Raw genomic sequence first — 20,029 nt, 5'->3', positions numbered from 1 at the left:
TACATGCAGTGCGTGGAACAGAATAGCAATCCCACTGACGCCTTCGCCTGGATGAAGTCGGCTGGTCTCAAATGTGAAACTGAGGGCTTCCTTTTTGCTGCTCAGGACCAGTCACTTCCCACTTGTAATCATCAAAATCTGATTCTTAAAGAAAATATCAATATGAAATGCCGACTTTGCAATGAATTCACAGAGACTGTCCAACACCTTGTCAGTGGATGTCCTACCTTGGCACAAACAGCATATCTTAAACGACATGATGGCATGGCTCGTTGTGTCTCCGCCATGCCTGTGGCTTTGACTCCGAGGTCCATCCATGGTACGACCCTGAACATGTCCAGGGCGTCATGGACAATGATGCTTTCAAACTTCTGAGGAATAGGCCTATATACAGCCTCAGAAGAATTCCTGCCAACAAACCTGATCTTGTCCTTTTTGATAAAGCCAATGAATTTATGTATATCATTGAATTAACGTGATTGGTAAGATTCAGGAAAAGCATGATAAATATGCAGACCTTGCCTTTGAAATGTCTCACTTGCATCCCAAGTACACTGTCGTCAGGCTCCCCATTGTTCTCGGTGCCCTTGGCTTGGTACCTCCTGATCTCTTGGCGCAGATCAGGAGAGTGTCCAGGTTCTCCACCGGGAGCACAGCCCTTCTGACACTCTGGGTAATGTAGAAGGCTGCAGTGTTGGGGAGTCTACATATTCTCCGGAAAGTTCTTGGTGGGTTCGACTAGGCAGTGTTTCCTGGGAGAAGTCCCATTCGCTGTCTGGGCTGCATGTAGAGGGTCGAGGGCCCTGAGCCGATGATGAGCCTTACCACAATGACTGTGCCAGGATCACCCGAACCCTCTCTGCTGCATTTTCATCTTTAATCTGTAAAACATAATAATTAATTTATATAGTGCCTAGTATCCATCAATAGAAGCTCACTTTCGCTTTGACAAAATCAGAAAAAGTCATAGAGTCTAGTAAAAAGGCAATGCAAAAGAGGTGGGTTTTGAGGTGAGGTGAAATTGGGTTTAACGTCGTACTTGAGAATATTTCGCTCATATGACGACGTGCATGCGCGTGTATGTGTATGTGCGGCTGCTTGTACTAGCCCAGACTTAAGCTGGTTTAATAGTGCTAGCCCACTGAGATACCATGCCGCAGTGAAGCATGAATACCCTACTCAGACACATTATACTGACTCCGAGCCGACCAGTCCTTGTTGTACCCATTAATGCCGAGAGCCAGGCAGGGACCAACAAGTACCATATTTTAACCTCTTTTGGTATGACGCGGTCGGGGATCGAACCCGCGACCTTCCGCTCTCCGGTCGGACGCTCTAACCACTACAACACGGAGGCTGTCAGGTGGGTTTTGAAGAAAGACTTGAAATCCTCTTTGGATATAGTGGTCCTTAATTCTGATGGTAGAGAATTCCAGAACATGGGACTGCAAACTGAAAAGGCGCAATCAGACATCACAGAGGTGGACAGAAGCTGATTGAGTTGGTGATCAATGGATAATCGGAGTGAGTGTTCTGAAAAGTAAAGGGATATCAGGTCCTTTAGATATGATGGATCACTGTCATTGAAGAGACAGTCATGAGTCATGCAGCAAATCTTGCAGACAATACAAGAAGAGACAAGGAGCCAATGCAAGGCTTGAGAACTGGTGTTATATGATCTGATTTAAGGATCTTAGAGACACACCTAGCCGCCGAGTGCTGAATCCTCTGTAGCTTGAAGATGGCTTCGTTTGGAAGATTTGCATACAGGGCATTACAGTAATCAATCTTGGAAGACACCAGACACTGCATCAACAGCTTGGCGGTAGGTGTATCCAGAAGGTAACACACTTTGCTCATGTTATAAATGCTGTGGAAACATGCTCTGCTGATGATAGATATGCGGAGTATCCATTGTCAAAGTTGACTCCCAGATATTGAGCACTGGTGGTTGGAAACACTGAAGTAATGCCGATTTCATTGCTAACAGAATCAGGATGAATTTTTCTTTGCTGTCTTGAATCAAGAACTCTGTTTTTTGTTTATTGAGTCTCAAGTACTTAGACCTCATTCAGCGCTGTATGTTGTCAATGCAGTGCTCCAAGCTTGTAAGGTTGAGGGAGAGGTTTGCTTATCAGAGAGCACATCTTGAATTTTCACAAACATTGAACATCAGAGAGATATGATTTGATCCACTGAAGTGTAGTTCCATGGGCACCAAGGCATTCATCTAATCTGTGGAGCAATATGGCATGATCAATAGTATCAAAAGCAGATGACAAATCCAGGGTCCCGGGTCCCTGGGTCCCGTTCCTCAAAGCGATCGTAGCGTTACGACTGTCGTAAGTCTATGTTAAAGTATGGGAGTTACGATCACCTTAGCGCTACGATCGCTTTGTGAAACGGGACCCAGGAGCACAAGAGGAGTTACATTTTGATTACCCATGGAGGACATGATATCATTGGGGACTAAGGGTGAAACGATACAACGATGTTGCGATGTACCATCATACCTAACCCACGATATGATACTGAATACACATTAGATGTTTTGCATATACAGTGAATTTAGCTAGTCAACGTGCAATGCAGATACCTCAGATGGCTAGAATGTTACTTTTAGGGAGAATGAGGAGGGTCGTTTCATTCTTTACATAGAAGTTCCCATGCTGTATTCCTGTTGAAAACAAAACAACTGCTTCTTGAACTACCCTGTCACAAACTCATACAAGATGTTTCCACAATGTGGAATTTCAGTTATGAAATGTTAGAAAGTTATCTGGAACAACAAGCAGCAATATTTGCGACCCTAACAGTGAAAGACATCAGGAAAAATGCTGAGGCTCTAGTCACTCTGTCAGGTGAAGACATTTTCTCGGTTGAGGATGCAATACAGGTTCTGAAGCCATTGAAAACCATCACAACTATTTTCTGTAGTGAGAAGATGCCCACAGTTTCACTTGTTCTTCCACTGAAAGAGTTGATCTTACCATCAGTGACTCTATGCGAAACTGATTCAAGTCTAATCAGGTGTGTCAAACCTGCCATTGACAAAGATCGCAAAGGCCGATACCCAGATCCAGATATTAATGACTTCCTGCTGGAGGCAACCACATTAGATCCAAGGTTCCGATCCCTACCATACCATGATGAAACTGGACTTACAGTGAAAGCTGTGGCAAGTGCTTCTGCTGCATCAAAGGTAAATGAAAATTATCTTTTATACTTTAATTTGAAAATAAATTAAAATGATTAAATAAAGAAATTGTTTATTTTAATCAAGCTTATTTTAAAAGGGTTCAAACTTCAAACAGCAATTAGAATGGTTACTTTTTTGTAAGTTGTTAAAAGTTAAAAACATTCTTCTGCCATGAAGACACTGAATCACTGTGAATTTATGTTTAAGATTCAGACTGAAGTGAGAGTGAAGGAGGAGCCTGCTGAACCTGCAGTTGATGCTGAAACACAACCTCCCCTGCCAGTATTACCCTCTGTACCTGACACTGAGAGGATGGCTGAATACAGTATGACTGCTTTCGAGTCCATCAACGTGAGCCATGATGAACCAGAAAACAAGAAAATGAAGACTGCTACGGAGGAAATATTTGGGGCAGTATTTATCACTTATATTCAGGAGGCAAAGCCATTGTTGGCTTGTGTGGAAGATGAGGTCCAGAGGTACAAGGCAGCGAGTTCCTGCCACATCTGTCTCAAGTGAGAGACTTTTCTCTTCTGCAGGAGATATTGTCAGTGCTCAGAAGGCATCACTCTCTTCTGCAGGAGATACTGTCAGTGATCAGAGGGCATCACTCTCTTCTGCAGGAGATATTGTCAGTGATCAGAGGGCATCACTCTCTTCTGCAGGAGATATTGTCAGTGATCAGAGGGCATCACTCTCTTCTGGAGGGGAGATATTGTCAGTGATCAGAGGGCATCACTCTCTTCTGCAGGAGATATTGTCAGTGCTCAGAGGGCATCACTCTCTTCTGCAGGAGATAATGTCAGTGCTCGGAGGGCATCACTCTCTCCTGCAGGAGATATTGTCAGTGCTCAGAGGGCATCACACTCTTTTGCAGGAGATATTGTCAGTGCTCAGGGGGCATCACTCTCTTCTGCAGGAGATATTGTCAGTGCTCAGAGGGCATCACACTCTTTTGCAGGAGATATTGTCAGTGTTCAGGGGGCATCACTCTCTTTTGCAGGAGATATTGTCAGTGCTCAGGGGGCATCACTCTCTTTTGAGGAGATATTGTCAGTGCTCTGAGGGCATCACTCTCTTCTGCAGGAGATATTGTCAGTGCTCAGAGGGCATCACACTCTTTTGCAGGAGATATTGTCAGTGCTCAGAGGGCATCACTCTCTTCTGCAGGAGATATTGTCAGTGCTCTGAGGGCATCACTCTCTTCTGCAGGAGATATTGTCAGTGCTCAGGGGGCATCACTCTCTTCTGCAGGAGATATTGTCAGTGCTCAGAGGGCATCACTCTCTGCAGGAGTGAGTGAGTTTGGTTTTACGTCACTTTTAGCAATATTCCAGCAATATCACGGCAGGGGACACCAGAAATGGACTTCACACAATTGGTTGAAGCATCTTCTTATGTTAATTCTTTAAAATTCTTTTGGATGAGAAAGTTGTTGGATATTGGTTATGAATCCAAATGGAAGTGTTTGTGCTATGCTTCCTCCCCCAAAATGCAAATCTAGTTGTATTTGGTAATTGTTATCCAGGTACTCAAAGATATTAAGAATGAATTTTGGCTTGATTGTATTTCTGCTTTCGACAAGTTTGCTCATAAGATTCAACCATGTTCATTTGATGAATTCATCGAAGAACCAATCTATTATTACAAGCACTTAAATTTGGCAAAGAGGTAATTTTCTGTTCTGCTTGGCTTGAAAGAGGTGTTAGTCAAATTTGCGATTTTATCAATTTAGACGGAACATATCGTACTCTGAACATGTGCAAGCTTTTTGGAAATGTTTTCTAGAATTATTGAATGCTAAATGTCAACATGTTCACAACATGAAATTGGACCTGCAACTTACCGGTACTGTGTTTGGAATGAGAACAAATGTATATACTGATGATGTGTTTGATTTAATATTGTTGTTAGCTAAATTCTTCATATATAAATGTAAGGTATTAAAACTACTCTTAGTTTAAACATTTTAGACATTATTTACAAGATAGGTACTTTATTGAACAGGGGTTGAAATAACTTTAAAATTGCTAGTGTACTCCGGTACAGCGGCACATGTAAAATCACTTGCCCTGATAATTTTTCCACTATACCAGCCGTTTTCTTGTTGATTTTTAAAATAAACAACATAATTAACATTGGAAAGTCAACTAGACACAGGTATAGTGTGATATACAAATTTGCTTGCCCGACAGAAAAAAACACTGGACTCGGACATCGGGCAATGGGTTATTTCCACCCCTGTTGAAAAGAATATATCCTTCAGTAACAGTGAACAAGAACAAGTTCTATAAAAAATGGATGTTATACCATGATTTTGCAAATTTTAAATGACTTTCTGAATTCATTCTTCTTGTTGTCTAATGAAGAAAAAATATAGGCTGAATGAACTTGAACTTAAACAAACTTAATGTAATTGTTTGAAACTTGTAAGTGTGACTGGTTAGTGAATGTGTTGTGGGGTCTGGTGGTGTTGTTTTGTGCTTTGTTAGAAAAAAAAAATCCTGTTTTTCTGTTGTCAAAGTTTTCCTGCCAAAAAAAATGACTTATTGTTATGCACATTATCATTCCAAATGGCCACACCTGTGTGAAGCTGTGAGATTGAGAGAGTCACAGATAAACAGTTTGATAGGTTGCAAAGAAATGGTTTCCAATCATGAAAATTACCGCATTTTCCATTAAATGAAACATGGCGAGTATCATTTCCATAAGTTTTGCCGTACCAACAGGGCACATTGAAAATATTTCATTCATGCCATTTCAATAAATACTGTGCCATTGTATGAAAATTGAGCACTAACTCAATCCCTGAAATCCTTTTGCTCTTAAAGACCTTTTGAGACAAACCAAACATGAAGTTTGTAGACTTCAGGATTTGGACTCGTGATGTGAGGGTTAACAGCAGATTCAACCGGGTTGGTTGGTGGAGGATGGGTTTTTTACTGGTGAGCTACAGGAGGCTGGGAAGCCACAGTTGGTAAAACGTGACCAAGAGAAACAGCAGATGCTTGTACAGAGCTGCTTTGTGAACGACCTGAGGGAGGTGAACTGGGAAGGAAAAGTGAATATGCTTAGACCGCCCCAAGACACTGTGAGACCCTCCTCTTCTGCTGGATCTGGAGAAACATACACCAGCAGTTGGTGGCTGCTCACAATGGGAAACACAATGGGAAACAGATCGATGCTAGTGTTTCCAGCCAGCCAGATAGGGAGTTTGCTCTCACACTTCAGCAGCCTGTGATGTGGAGCGAGTGAGTATGGTTTTACACCGCTTTTAGCAATATTCCAGCAATATCACAGCTTTAAACAACTAGGCTACCCCAACACCCTAACTGTGATATGGAAACCACCTGTGAGATGAAAGAGGTGAAAGGTCTGGTTGAGCAGAGATGCTATCTTGGTCGAGCTCTGCATGTTGATGTTAGACCCCACAGCCAGGCGTTCCACAGAGCTGTGTGCCTATGGCGACTGTCTCTGATAACTGCTTCCATTTTTAAGTTGTTATGCATTAAGAGCATTTTTTTCCAAGGTCCAAAGGCCGGCACAGTTTCCTGGAACAAATGAGCACTCCACTCACATAGTTAAAGGCGACCCTGGATGGTAAGATCTTGTTTGCTTACTTTCTCAACCAACTCAAAGTTCTAAAAATTGCAAAAAAAGATCTGTAAGTGCCTTCTGTAGTATTTAAAGCAGGACATGGTTAATGATTAAATGTTTCATAAAAACAATATAACCAGATTCATAGATCAATCCTGAAAGAACAAAAGTACTCTTTATTTCTGTGCAAACAACTTTGGAACAATGTTTAATTGACTGAATACTGAAACTGGGCTAAAATAATCGAAGATGAAAAGCATGGGCAGCCAACTTCAAATAGGAGAATAACAGCTGTTTCCACTCTGTGGTGGGGATATTGGAGATATGAAGCACAGTGAACACTGCCATAGCAAAACAATAATCATTTATATTTGTGGGAACAAGCAAAACAACTTTGAACTCCATTTGTCCAGTGGTTTCTGATTAGAGATGTAAACAGATGCTGACATTTGATGTATGATGCCAGACAAACACAAGCTCATCTGATCTTGAATCAGGTGAGCTAAAAAGTACCCAGTATCTCTCATGCCACAATTTTTGGCTCTGCATTATTCATATGAAACAAGCTCCAAAGAATATTGGTGATATATTACTCACTGTTGCAAAGAGCTTGTCAGTTCCTTAGCATTGTATAGCACAGCATGTGGCTCCAGAGGCTTCTGCATGGTTAAGTCTCCTGAACAGTAACAAAAACATGGATGGATCATTCCATACTCAACAGGCATGTTCTTATTTTGCCTACATCCTAATTCGCCTACAGTCTTAAAACAACATTTCATGGTCTGTTGACTGTTGATTACGCAATGGTAAACTAGTGGCACCCGTATGATCTAAAAGTGAACTCTTCTAGTTGAAGAAGGTGAATGACAAAAAGAATTTATTTCTGTTATTTGTCTGTTATTTATTTCTTCTGTTATTTGTCATTTTCTGATCACAATGAAAATTATTCACATCATAACACATTAGTGTTAAGGAAGTTAACTTTTTGCAGATGTCCATTTAGGTGATAAACATACTGTGTTGGAAAATTAGAGGTTTATAACGAAATTGTAATAGCTCTAAATTTGAATTGAAAACGAAAATAGTTCAAGTGTTTTGAACATTTGTGATGTGCTTTCTTTGAATACAAATGTCACAGGGCTCCAGATAAGGTCCGTATCAGCGTATGAAAGGATATAAAATAAGCACGATACGGTAGGAAATAATTTAGAAAACGGAGCAGATACGCACCACAGCAATGGTGTACGGTATTAGAATCATTTACAGACGTATTTATCTGAAAATGTATTGTTTTATTGGTTATTGCAATGTTGTGGTGCATATATGAAACGAAACACAAGACTACTGATACTCCATTAAATCCCATTCAGTACTCTAAATGTACTCTTAAGGTTTTCCAGTACTCCTGTATTGAAAAAATAAGGAGTACGTACTCCCTGATGTTGAAAAATTATATCTGGAGCCCTGAATGTCAGTTGAAACATTTGGTAAATAAAATAAGGTGTAATGATTCTAGTTCAATTTCTATTTCCATCAGTCCAAATGACATTGCTACTTTCCGACATACACTGAGACAAAACAAAGAGAAGGCCTTAAACTGGTTGTAAACAATCTTCATTCACATGTCATATGCATTTAGATAAACAATTTCCAAACTGTTAGATGTTTTAATAAACCAATTATGATTTTATGAAATACAAGGAATTATGCAATATTTGTTACCTACAAGTACATTTTTTTTTTCTTCCACCCAAACTTTAGTTTTTGATTGCATTTTCCAATTTATTTGTACTTACCGAAAGTTCCACCCGTTGTCTCCCGTGCTGTCTCACTTATACCAAACAAAGGTACCAAATTGGTTCTATTTTTGTAAAGCTTGAGGTTATAAAACATGAAAGAAACCATGATATGGCTTCAGACTTTCTACAGTCATTAACATATTGTGCATGCAGAACAACAGTGAATTTAGATGTTAGGCAACATACAATCCATCTAACGACAGGCTAACAAGGTATGATGTTGGTATTTGTAGGCAATTCAGAAAATGAGCACTGATCCACCAACTTGTCACTTTTAGAGATTAGTGATGGCAACTGATTTTCATAAGAGGCAAATATGTTGTCTTTACATTGGTAAAAAGAATTACAAAGTGCAAGCAATTCTGTTTTGGACACCTTATACCTAGCTGTGTACACTTTTCGTTGGAATCGACCACATATCCTTTTAACAACAGTCTATCAAGATGTAGTATGGCACTGACCAGTGAGTCAGGTTCATTATAAGAGTAGGGGTGCAATTTCTAATCCGAATTAGCCTACATTATTTTTGTATGCGAAATGGGATGTAGGCAAATTGAGATGTAGGCGAATAGAGACTAAACCACTCAACATAGCAGACAGAACAAGTAAACTTAATGCATTTACTGCTTTCCTTTGACAAGACAAAGCTGTGAGATGGAAACGTTGAAGAGAAGTTGTTACAACTGAGCAAGCCGCCGTATTGCCATTGCATTGCGCCCACGCAACCCGGAAAGTGCTGACGTCACATATCTTCACATTACTGCTGGATCGTAACATCTGAAGAAACATCGTGGGGAGGTAGCGATGCGATGGACGGGCGACTTAGACTGAGTAATGCAGGATAAGTATACAAATATTTTTACCTTATTAGTCCTTAATGCATCTGCATCCAACGGTATGGAGGCGGCAAACCTTCAGATGTGATACTCTTGAGAAAACTAAACCTCCCACATCGCCAGATATAAGCCGTCAGCAGTCGTGGCCAATGATCGGTAATCCCATAGACCATTCCTGACAGGATAAGCTAAAATCTGAAACTGATCTACCGAGCGAATGCAAACAGCATGTAACCTGCTCGTCTGGGGTGATGTATACTAAAACAGTTGCAAGGCTTGCTCTTGACTGCCATGGAGTTCATGGCGTTTGGGATTGGTGACCTGTTGTGCAACTACCAGGGGACCAAAACTGTGTACACCCTCAACATCTTCTAGCGCCACATCCCTCAAGTAGTGACTGGCAAAGACTGTATCAGACTTCCAAAAGCATCCTTCCATGATGGATCTAATGGAACAATTACTGTGGAGGGCCATCGTGGAGGCTACCGCTCTTATCTCATGAGGGTTGTTTGCCCGAGGAAGGTCCAAGTTGGCAGCTTCATAAGCCTGGAGGATGGTGGCTCGCAACCCTAATGCCAAAGTGTTACAGCTAACTTCTGTCTTCGATGTCTTGGAGATGGGAAAGAAGAGCCGTTTTCTTAAACCACGATGAGCCCTTGACCGACAGAGAAAACACTGATGTGCGTGGACTGGGCATAAAAGAAGTTCTGGGTTGTCTTCAGATCCCACAATCGAAGAGCGATTTTTTGCTATGAAGTCCCAGCAGTCCCAGGTGGACGGCTCCATGTGGGGTACGTTCAAAACGAACATGGGCGACGCCACCTACCCAGCAGGCATATGCCTGGCATATCCCTGTAATGGCTGCAGTCGTATACCGATATCACAGACGACAGTTCTACAGAAACCGTATATTTAGAGAAAGGTCAAACCTTTTAGAAATATACGACGACCTTGATCTGTACAGAAGATTTAGATTCAGGAGAATTGACATTTTGAAGATAGTGTCTACAATCAGAGGTGATATTGATTATGGCTCGTACCGCAATTCCACCATTACCCCAGAAATGCAGGTATTGTAGCCTTACGGTTTTGTTTCAAAACGTAGTTGGGGATACAGCCAAAGTTCATCAATCTACGGTTAGTCGAACAACGTCTTGCTTACGCCAATTAGTTACTTTATTTAAAAGTTTGGAGCTGAGAAGATGCTTATAATCTCCATACATCTCCAAAAGACATATTATTTCTCCATCGGTAAAGTTGGGTTTTCTCGGTCTTCTTTGGCTTTCCATGATTGCGGCTGAAACAAATGTGCCGCGAAGTTGTTTCTCGCATTTTCCAGTGGTTTAAAAACGTTCGAAAATCTAAAAATAGCACACTGCATGAATCCATTAAGTCGCGCGTAGTAACGCCTAGGCTTAGACGAAGTTGTTCATGAGGTGTAAGAGCAGGGCGCTGTTAAGCCCGACATAGTGGGTCAGGCCTGACGTTAGCTACGCCCGACATGTGCATACGACAAAGCTTGCAATTCCAGAATCTTGGTCATCTTCCTGTCCTCTGGAATGGCTAACACCGAGTTCAGAGCTACCAAATATGTTGTAATGGTACTACCCTTAAGGTGCCGGTGATTAATGAAGAAACAGAAGAAATTCAGCCAAGAATTGAGGTGATGCAGTAACAGGATCATGGTGTTTGTCCTTGCAAAAACTCTCAAAGGGTCTCCATTTATCATTCTATAAACCTCGAGTAGAGGCAGAGCTACAGATAACTTTTGGGGTCATTGAGTTATGTACTCCCTTGTGTTCATTTCAATTTGGTATCAAATTTTCCTTTGAGTAACTAAATAAATTGTACTCACCTCACTCAAACACAACTGGATATTTTACAATTGTCCATTCATTGTAAAAATAATGTAATTTTTAGAGTAAAATTGATATTTTATACTTATCCTGACTCATGCTCTTTTGCTTGTCTTCTTCTTCTTGCGAACATAGTGGAACACTTGTATCTCCTTATTTGAAGCTCCCTTCAAAATAAAATCACTAATTGGTACTCACCACGAGTTGCTCCCCTTTGTTTCCCCTGGCGGGGAAAGGTGTCGCCACCCTCTGGCCATGTGCTCCACTCTCTCCTGATTTAGCGAGCCCAACACTTGAATTTACAGGGAAATCCAAAGTGTTATGTGGGGAGGATGGGAGGGCTAACCTCATGAGTCAGGATAAGTATAAAATATCAATTTTACTCTAAAAATTACATATTTTTCCTTATCCTGACTCATGCTCTTTTGCTTGTAGCATCCTACGGAACGGAGGTGGGTAACAGAATACTTTGGATTTATAATTAGTGATTTTGTATAGATATACTGTAATATCCCCTACGGGAACTTCATGAAGGCTTAGATTTAGGATGTTTCCTGTATAAAGAAAACCATAGGTTATATAAAGCCATTAAAGGGGAATTACATTATGAATATATTGAACAATACATATAAATTATATATATATATATAGGTGACTCTGATAGAGGCACTGAACTTGACTATACCAAAGTATATGCTTAAGGTTGAATACTTAAGCTGAACATATATACATAGCCCTAAAACTCCGTAGAGTTATAAGCTAGATGAGTATGTATAAAATACATATTAATCTTGTGAGGATAATATTTTAACGCCTACGAGGGACTGTCAGTTGCTGGCGAGGACCAGTGGTCGAAATGGTGAATGCCAGAGACATCTTCTGTAGTGATGTCTCTCAGGTAGTGATTAGCAAATACCATGTTAGATTTCCAATAGCATCCTTCCATAATCGTGTTCAAGGAACAGTTACCGTGTAGGGCGAGGGTAGAGGCCAGTGCCCTGATCTCATGTGGATTTGATGCTGTTGGTGGGTCCAAGCCTGCTGCCTTGTAGGCACGGAGAATGACAGTCCTTATCCAAATAGATATTGTGGTCCGTGACACTTCTGTTTGATTAAGTAGGCGATAAGGGGATGAATAAGCGTTTGAGAAATCTTCTCCTTGTTTTGGATCGTCAGTAAATAAACTTTGAGCTCTTACGGACACAGTGATAGGTCTTGTGTATCTTGTGATCCGAGAATAGAGGATAGCGCCCGGGATGTGGAATAATCTGTCTGGTTGACCTGGCAGTTGATTTTTTGCGATGAAATCCCATCTTAATCCGAGGTGCGCTGTGTTATGATTGTCATCAAACTGTATCCTCTCGTAATCCAGAGCGTGAATTTCAGACATTCTTGCTGCTGTGGCTAGCGATAGCAGAAACAGTGTTTTCTGTGAGAGAAATTCAAAGTTTGTCGATTCCAAAGGTTCATAGACCTCACTCGTGAGGTGTTGTAACACTACATTCAGATCCCAAGCTGGGGCGTGGAACTTCCGCTTTGGTCCTCAATCGAAAGCTCGTAGTAAGGCCAGTAACTCTGGAGATCTTGTCAATTTGACACCCGTTCTCATGGTGATTACAGAACTAAGCGCGGCAAGATATGTTGATATCGTTGAACCTTTTAAATGTTTGTTTTGGCGTAGGTAACACAAATAGTCTGCCACTTGAGGTTGTGAAGCCTCTCTTGCTGTAAACCCTTTCTTTGTTGCATAATTTTGAAACTGTGCCACTTGTCGTCATTACAAGTTACTGAGTTGAGTAACGTAAAAGCAAAGCGTGACTGCTTTTGCCGCCCTGGCAGAATATCCTCTCTTGTTTAAACACATTTGTATACAGTCCATACGTGTAGTTGGAACATTGCTGGGTTTCCGTGCACTTGTTTGGTGTGAGGATGAATTAACAGGTTGGCGCCGCTTGGGTAGCTCCAGTGTTGGTTGACCGATTTCTTGAATTAGTATGGGAAACCACGTTCTGGCCGGCCAGTAGAGCGACCAAAGTGAGTTGTAGGCTCTGTGTTTGTCTGATTTTCTGTAATACTTGAGGTATTATTGCTGGCGGAAAGCAGCGACGCATTGAGGCCTTCCATGATAGACTTAGAAATCCGTTGCCCAAGCTTGGGGTCTGGGACTGGTGACACGAATGTCGGTAGCTGATTGTTGAATCGCGTGGCGAATAGGTCTATTAGCGGCACTCCTAATTGCTTGATTATCTGTGCAAAAATTTCCCTGTTGATCATCCACTCTGTCGGTGATGGTAGATGAGGCCGAGAGAGAGCGTCTGCTAGTATATTTCTGGCTCCGGGAATGTGCACTGCTCTGACATGTAGATTTAGATCTTGTATTAAATCGAACAGTTGAAAGCTTAGGTTCAAAAGGTTCATCGATCTCGTTGAGCCTTGCCTGTTCACATAGAACGCCACTGTCGAATTGTCTGTATGGATCATTAGGCTCGCATTTTGTAGAAATGTGCTCCAATGTAGAATGGCGTTGATTACAGCTTTCATTTCTAGACTGTTTATATGGAGTTTGCATTCTTGCTGATTCCATAATCCTGATATCGTGTGGTTGGTGAGATGAGCTCCCCAACCTTGGAGTGACGCGTCTACATATAGATGGGTTTTGTATTCCTGCTCTGCTAAACAAATCCCTTCGCAGGCATTCGATTTCTTGGTCCACCATAGTAGATGCGGTCTGAGATGTTTCGGTAGACTGAATGGTTGTACATCGTTGAGATGTGCGTTGATGAGGACCTGTAGGGGACGTAACTGTAATCTGCCTGTGACAGTCATGTCTTGGGCTGATGTGAGAAGACCTAGTAGGCTCTGCCATTGTCGCAGTGGTAACGGAGAGAGTAGAGCTGGTGGAATGGTCTGCTGTATCTTGAGCCAACGGTCTTCTGGTACCATAATACAGTTGCGATTTGTGATGAATCGAATACCTAGGAACTGCAGGTCTTGCGATGGTACTAGGTCCGACTTGCGTAAATTATGATGTAATTTAACTGTAGTTTGAGACGCAGTGGATCTTGATCTACTTGTATCCCGTCGTCGAGGTAAAACGCACTGCGTAGCCCTTGACGATGTAGAAATTTGATAATCGGTTTCGTTATCCTCGTGAATAGCCAGGGGGCTGATGATATTCCGAATGGGAGTACTTTCCACTGGTAATGTAGCCCTTCTAGAGTAAATCGTAGGTATTTCCTGGAATCGGGATGAATGGGGATGTGCAGGTAGGCATCCTGTAGATCTATGCTGCCCATGTAGTCCATAGGACGAATCATCTGGCGTAACTGAGGTAAATGTATCATGCGAAACTTCGGTGGTGTGCGTAGATAGTTCTTTTTGAAAAAGCTCATGTTGTAGATGAGTCTGTATTTCTCCGTGGAGTTTTTCTTGGGAACTAGGAAAACTGGGGAGTAGAAACCTGGTTCGACGTTTGCTTGATCTATTACTTCTATGGCCTGTTTGGATAGGAGTGATGAAACAGCCTCTCTTATCTTTGGTAGTTGTTGCGCTTGTAAATCGAACCTGGGGGGTTTGATTGTCAGCGGAGGCTTGGCCTGTAGAGGGATACGAAATCCGTGTTGAAGAATGTTGGAGACGTAAGGGTCTTGCAATATTCCCCAGTTTTCCCAGTGTAGTTGGAGGCGTCCACCCACTTGAGCTGGCTGTACTGGAACGGCTGGGGGTGGAAGACTCCAGTCGTTCCGAACCTGTGTTTCAGCGTCTATAATTGCGGGAACCTCTGGGTGTCCTGCCTCTTCCTGATCCTCCTCTATAGTTGCCATATGGGCAGCTGAAAAAGAATCTTTACCTCTAGAGCTGGCTATCTTCCTGTCTCTTGCTCTTTGTAGGCCCGTGAACTTAGATCTGCCTGAGTATCTTTGTGAAGTCTGGCCGAATGACGCTGGCTAGTGTGTCCATCGATCTAATCATAAGGACTTCCCTGGAATCCTTAGAGACTTCCTTGGCGACTTTGTCGATTTCTCCGTCAAAGATGGATGTTGTCGACCACGGGGCTGTATAAAGTGGGGCTGTAAAGTTCTCCCCCCAATTACAGGAGGCGAGGAGGCCTTGACGACGAGCTAAGGTCAGTGCTGCTGAAACAGATGTAAGATGATCCGTTAAAAACTGCTGATCTTTCTTTTGCATAAGTAAGGCAGAATAAATCATTCTATCATCTTCCGTCGTGGAATCCCGGAATCTAGTAATAAGAGTCTCATTGATCGTCCTAGATCTATTTAACCCAAAGAACATACGTCTCGTCATGGTTTCTATATGAGCCAACTTGCGATCATCCATCTTGTAAATCTTGTTCTTTACATTGCTGATGATCTTATAGTTCTCATCGATGTCCTGGGCCTTGTAGAAGGAGTCCATGTTATGCGTGGAGAACTTCTTGGCTTGAAAGTTGGGCAGATGTGGTGTTTGAACTTTCGTAGCTTTCTGGAAAGCTGCATCTAGATTCTGTGGCACTGCCGCAATCGGGTCGATCAGGGGTAGAGTGATCATCTTCCTTCATCAAATACGTCTGCGCTGTATTGCCACTTTTAGATGGTGATGTGAGATCTAGGTTATTGACCATCCAATACCGTATCTCTGCATCAGAAAATATGATTCCTCCATCATCCTCAAAACCATCATCATTAACAAATTGTAGATGCTCTTCGGGACTGCGTGTAGCTGTCTGTATATCTGATGAGGTTTGTGGCGATCTAGTTGACTTGTGCGCCGCTCTATGTGGAGATCTGACGGGTGATCGACCTGGTGATGAACGAAGTGGAGATCGTCTATGGGATGATCTTCTCGGAGACTTGTGAGGTGAATGTTGATAGCTCCGCGAAGCTCTTCGGCAGTCCCTCGATGTTCTTCTAGATGATGAGGATCTGGAATCATATGTCCTTCGCGAATGCCTTCGCGAAGCTTCATTTGCGTCCGGTCCGGGGGATCGATGATATGACCTTCGCGAAGGCCTCCGTGATGTCTGATGGTCTGAGTCCATATCTAGAGATGAAATCGAAGATGGTGATGATCTCTCCCGCCTTCGCGAAGGCCTTCGCGAAGGCTGTACATCTAGGTCCTTCGTCAAGGTGGTGCGGGACTTCCTTCGCGAAGGTGACATCGTCTTGGCTGCTACGTTGACGGGGGGTGCCTCTGGGGTGCTGTCTACGTTGGAGCCTTCACGAAGGCTCGGACCCTGCTTGCGCAGTTTGTAGTGGTCCTCCATGATGTTCATAATCTGCCGCATCATGTCTTCTGGGATGATCTGTGACGAAGTCGTCGGCGTCTTTTCTGCGATGGGGTTCACATCAATGACGTCTGACGTCGGTGTAGAGGCATCAGGCTGCATGGTGATCTCTGCAGAAGTCACAGTCGCTGACACCGGTCGCTTCTTCTGCCGTAAGTCGGGGATGATTATCGGCTGATCATCGTAGAGGCCCAATTCTGCTGCTGGAACGATCTCGGCTGAGAAAGATCGGGGCCTGATAAAGGCTTTATCTATAAAATAAAGCTTTACAGAGGCCTTTGGCAAAAGTGATCTCGTACCACCAGTGTATATACTACTATGACATGTTGTAGCAATAATGTTTTACAAGCTGATATTTTCCTTGATAAACACATTGATGACCTCAGAGTCTCTGGGAACGTGGTGTCATGGCAGTAAAAAAGCTCTTGTTGACTGGTGTTGAAAGAGTTAAGAGTAAATTAAATCATTTATTACATACAACAATAAAGCAATGAAAGTAAATTTCATTATCAATGGACTTGTTTTGTTTGTGGGCTAGTGATAGTTGAAGGTTACTAGTCAGAAGGGCTAGAGGCACTTTTAGGTTTAGTTCTAATCCTGCAGATACGCAGCTTATCTGTACCTCTGAGAGGGTCTGTGGGCCCTAAGTTATGGCCCTAGCAGCTCTAGCTGAATAACCCTTGGCACTTAAGCCTTTTGTAAATGTACCAGGCGTGCAGATGAAACTGATCTGGAGCCGGGTGTGGAAGTCTGCTGTGTGGGTGTATCAGTAGATTTGGCCACTCTGGCAGCTTTAGAGGGTCGTTGGTGACAAGCTTTCTTAAGTCCATCAACCAACTCTTTGTCTGCCACCAAGGCGCAATTAAAATCAGGGAGAGGTGGTGAGTCGCTCTGACCTTTTGAAGAACCCTGGGAAGAAGTAACGGTGGTGGAAAAGCATATGCGCTTAGGTTTTCCCAAGGGACGCTGAGAGCATCTACAGCCCACGCTTGTGGATCCGGAACCGGAGATATGTAGGTTCGGATCTGGTAGTTCTGGCAGGTGGCAAACACCAAAGGTCTATGTTGGGATGGCCGAGAAGGCGACATACAAATTTGTATGCCTCCGGGTGTAGTTTCCATTCCGTAGGCGCTATCCTGTTCGTTCTGGAAAGGTTGGCCGCTAGAATGTTTCTGCAGCCCGGAATATGCTGGACAATGAATTTCAAGTCTAGGTGATCGACAAGTTGAAAGAACCGAAATGTCTGACACAGCAGGGAGGGAGAATGAGTCAGCATGCTGAAGGCGTGACTGCCAGTGAGACAGCCAAAATGACTGCCTCCAACTCCAGATTGTTGATATGCCATCGGCGTTGGTCATTGGACCACCGCCCTGAAACAACCTCGCCCTCGAGACGGGCACCCCAGTCCTGGAGAGATGCATCTACGAAGAGGCACAGAGTGGATGTTAGCTCGGTCAAGGAGACACCTCCTAAGACATTCAACTCTATCATCCACTACTATTCGAGGTACATCTTGAGGTGAGACGGTAGAGTGATGGAGTCCGACTGATCCTGGCGTCTGATGAATGGGGCTAGGAAGAGTTGGATCGGGCGTAGTTAAAGGCGACCTCTGGTTGTCAGATCCTGTGCTGACGTTAGTAAACCAAGAAGTACTTGCCACTGACAAAGTGTATGGGATTGATGGAGCGCTGAGAAAATATGCTGCAGAGTCTTGAGCCAGTGGTCTCTCGGAACAGATAAAGAGGTCCTGATGTGTCTGAAACAATCCCCCTATGAACTGCAGCGTGCAAGAGGGAGTGAGCTCCAACTTCTGCTTGTTGACAATCCAACCCTGTCTGGTGAAATTCCTGTGTAGGACAAGAGTTGACGGGTCCTGCTGATTTAGGAGACAATTGTCTATGTACGACTCGTTACTCAGGTGAAGGTAGGCTGCTATTGGCTTGGTTATTCGTGTGAAACACCACAGGGCCGAAGAAATTCCAAATGGGAGTACTGCCCACTGGTAATGGATACCATTGAAAATACACCTGAGGAAGCGCATGTTGCTGGGGAGGATTGGTACATGCAAATAAGCATCCTGTAGGTCGAGACTGATCTGGTAATGGTGGGCGCTGATTCTGGTCCTGGGCAGTCTCAACGTTGTCATGTGAAAGTGAGGCGGAGGTTCCAGATAACGTTCATTAAACCGAGATAGATTGTGGATCATTCTGAACTTGTCTGAGTCCTTTTTGGGAACCAGGAACACTGGAGAGTAAAAGCCTGGTGTCAATGTCGGCCCCTGAACTATCTCTATGGCTTTCTTGTGTAACAATATGTTTATATTGTCCAAAAAGATGTGATGTTGGTTGTGGGGTTATCCGTTCGGGGGGATATTGTTGGACTATCTATCTGCCATCCAATCTGGGACTTGGCGAAGTCCCAAGTGAGTATTCTTTCCTGAGATGAATCGTCACAAAGGCGCCCTCTGATGAATGGTAGTTATAAGGCCTCCGGACAGGATAACCACTCCTCGATCTATGTCTCTGTTTAGTAGATTTCCTGCTCTGTCAAGACCTGAAGGCGAATCACGATATGAAGTAGCCCTAGAGGCACCACAAACGCTGGATCGGTAATGGGAGTAGGATGGACAAGCGTCGGAAGAGTGACACAGATGAATGAGGTGCCGGGAGTACCAGTGGTGCTGCAGGTAAAAGTGGTACTGATTGTGCACAAGACAACAGAGGTACCGAGTGTGCGTGAGGAGTTGCCGTCGGAAGAGGCACAATAGGCGCCTGAGGTGCTGCCTGTCCAGGCTGTGTGGAAAAATCCGGGTGTGGGGCAGATGGATGGATCACCGGAGACACCATCCGCTGTTGAAACATACACTGTAGAAAGGATTGTATCCAACCTGGATACATGAAGGGCGCATGAGGCGCAAACTGGTCGGCAGGTAAACTATGAGGCGATGGTGAGGATATCACTGATGACACTAAAGGCGCCGGAAACGTAGATGGTGTCGCAGAAGCAAGTGCCGACACTGTTGAGGACGAAGTCACTGATGCCGTGGGGAGTGTCGAAACAACACTCAAAGACGCTGGTGTAGATATAACAGACACCGCTATAATTGGCGGTGGTGACGTCTGAAAGATGTAGAATCAGACCTTGCCGGGGGTGATGTCTCCTCCGAAGAAGGCACATCCCCGTAGTAGCCGGTATGACAACTGCTTCTTGAAAAGCAGACATCCTATGTCTATTGGCTTGTTGCTTGAGCTGCTTCCTGGAAACCCTCAGATATTTATTGAAAGCTGTGGAAGAGAGAGTCTGAGTCAATGTAAGCACTTGGACATCAGGGAACACTGCCGAGTACAGTTTAAACACCTCGGATGGAGGTCCCTGTTTGACTTGCTGCCGTTGGAGACAATACAACATGGCATAAATCTGCAATATTGAAAATTTTATAATAAATCGTATATTTATAT

The 20,029-nt window shown here is 43.3% G+C and overlaps 1 protein-coding gene across 1 annotated transcript in view; it reads right to left on the bottom strand.

Annotated features, from left to right (window-relative positions):
- The window catches only part of LOC124285105 (28S ribosomal protein S15, mitochondrial-like), a 68,949-nt gene that overhangs the window by 27,364 nt on the left and 21,556 nt on the right, over positions 1-20,029 (bottom strand). The window contains exon 3 of the mRNA XM_046721260.1: positions 7,394-7,472. Within this exon, the coding sequence (XP_046577216.1) occupies positions 7,394-7,472 (79 nt within the window). The remainder of the gene's footprint in view (positions 1-7,393; positions 7,473-20,029) is intronic.

This window comes from Haliotis rubra, unplaced genomic scaffold (genome assembly GCF_003918875.1).
Source record: "Haliotis rubra isolate DU_JTF1 unplaced genomic scaffold, ASM391887v1 Scf352, whole genome shotgun sequence".
NCBI lineage: Eukaryota > Metazoa > Mollusca > Gastropoda > Lepetellida > Haliotidae > Haliotis > Haliotis rubra.
This window is presented reverse-complemented; position numbering and strand designations above follow the sequence as displayed.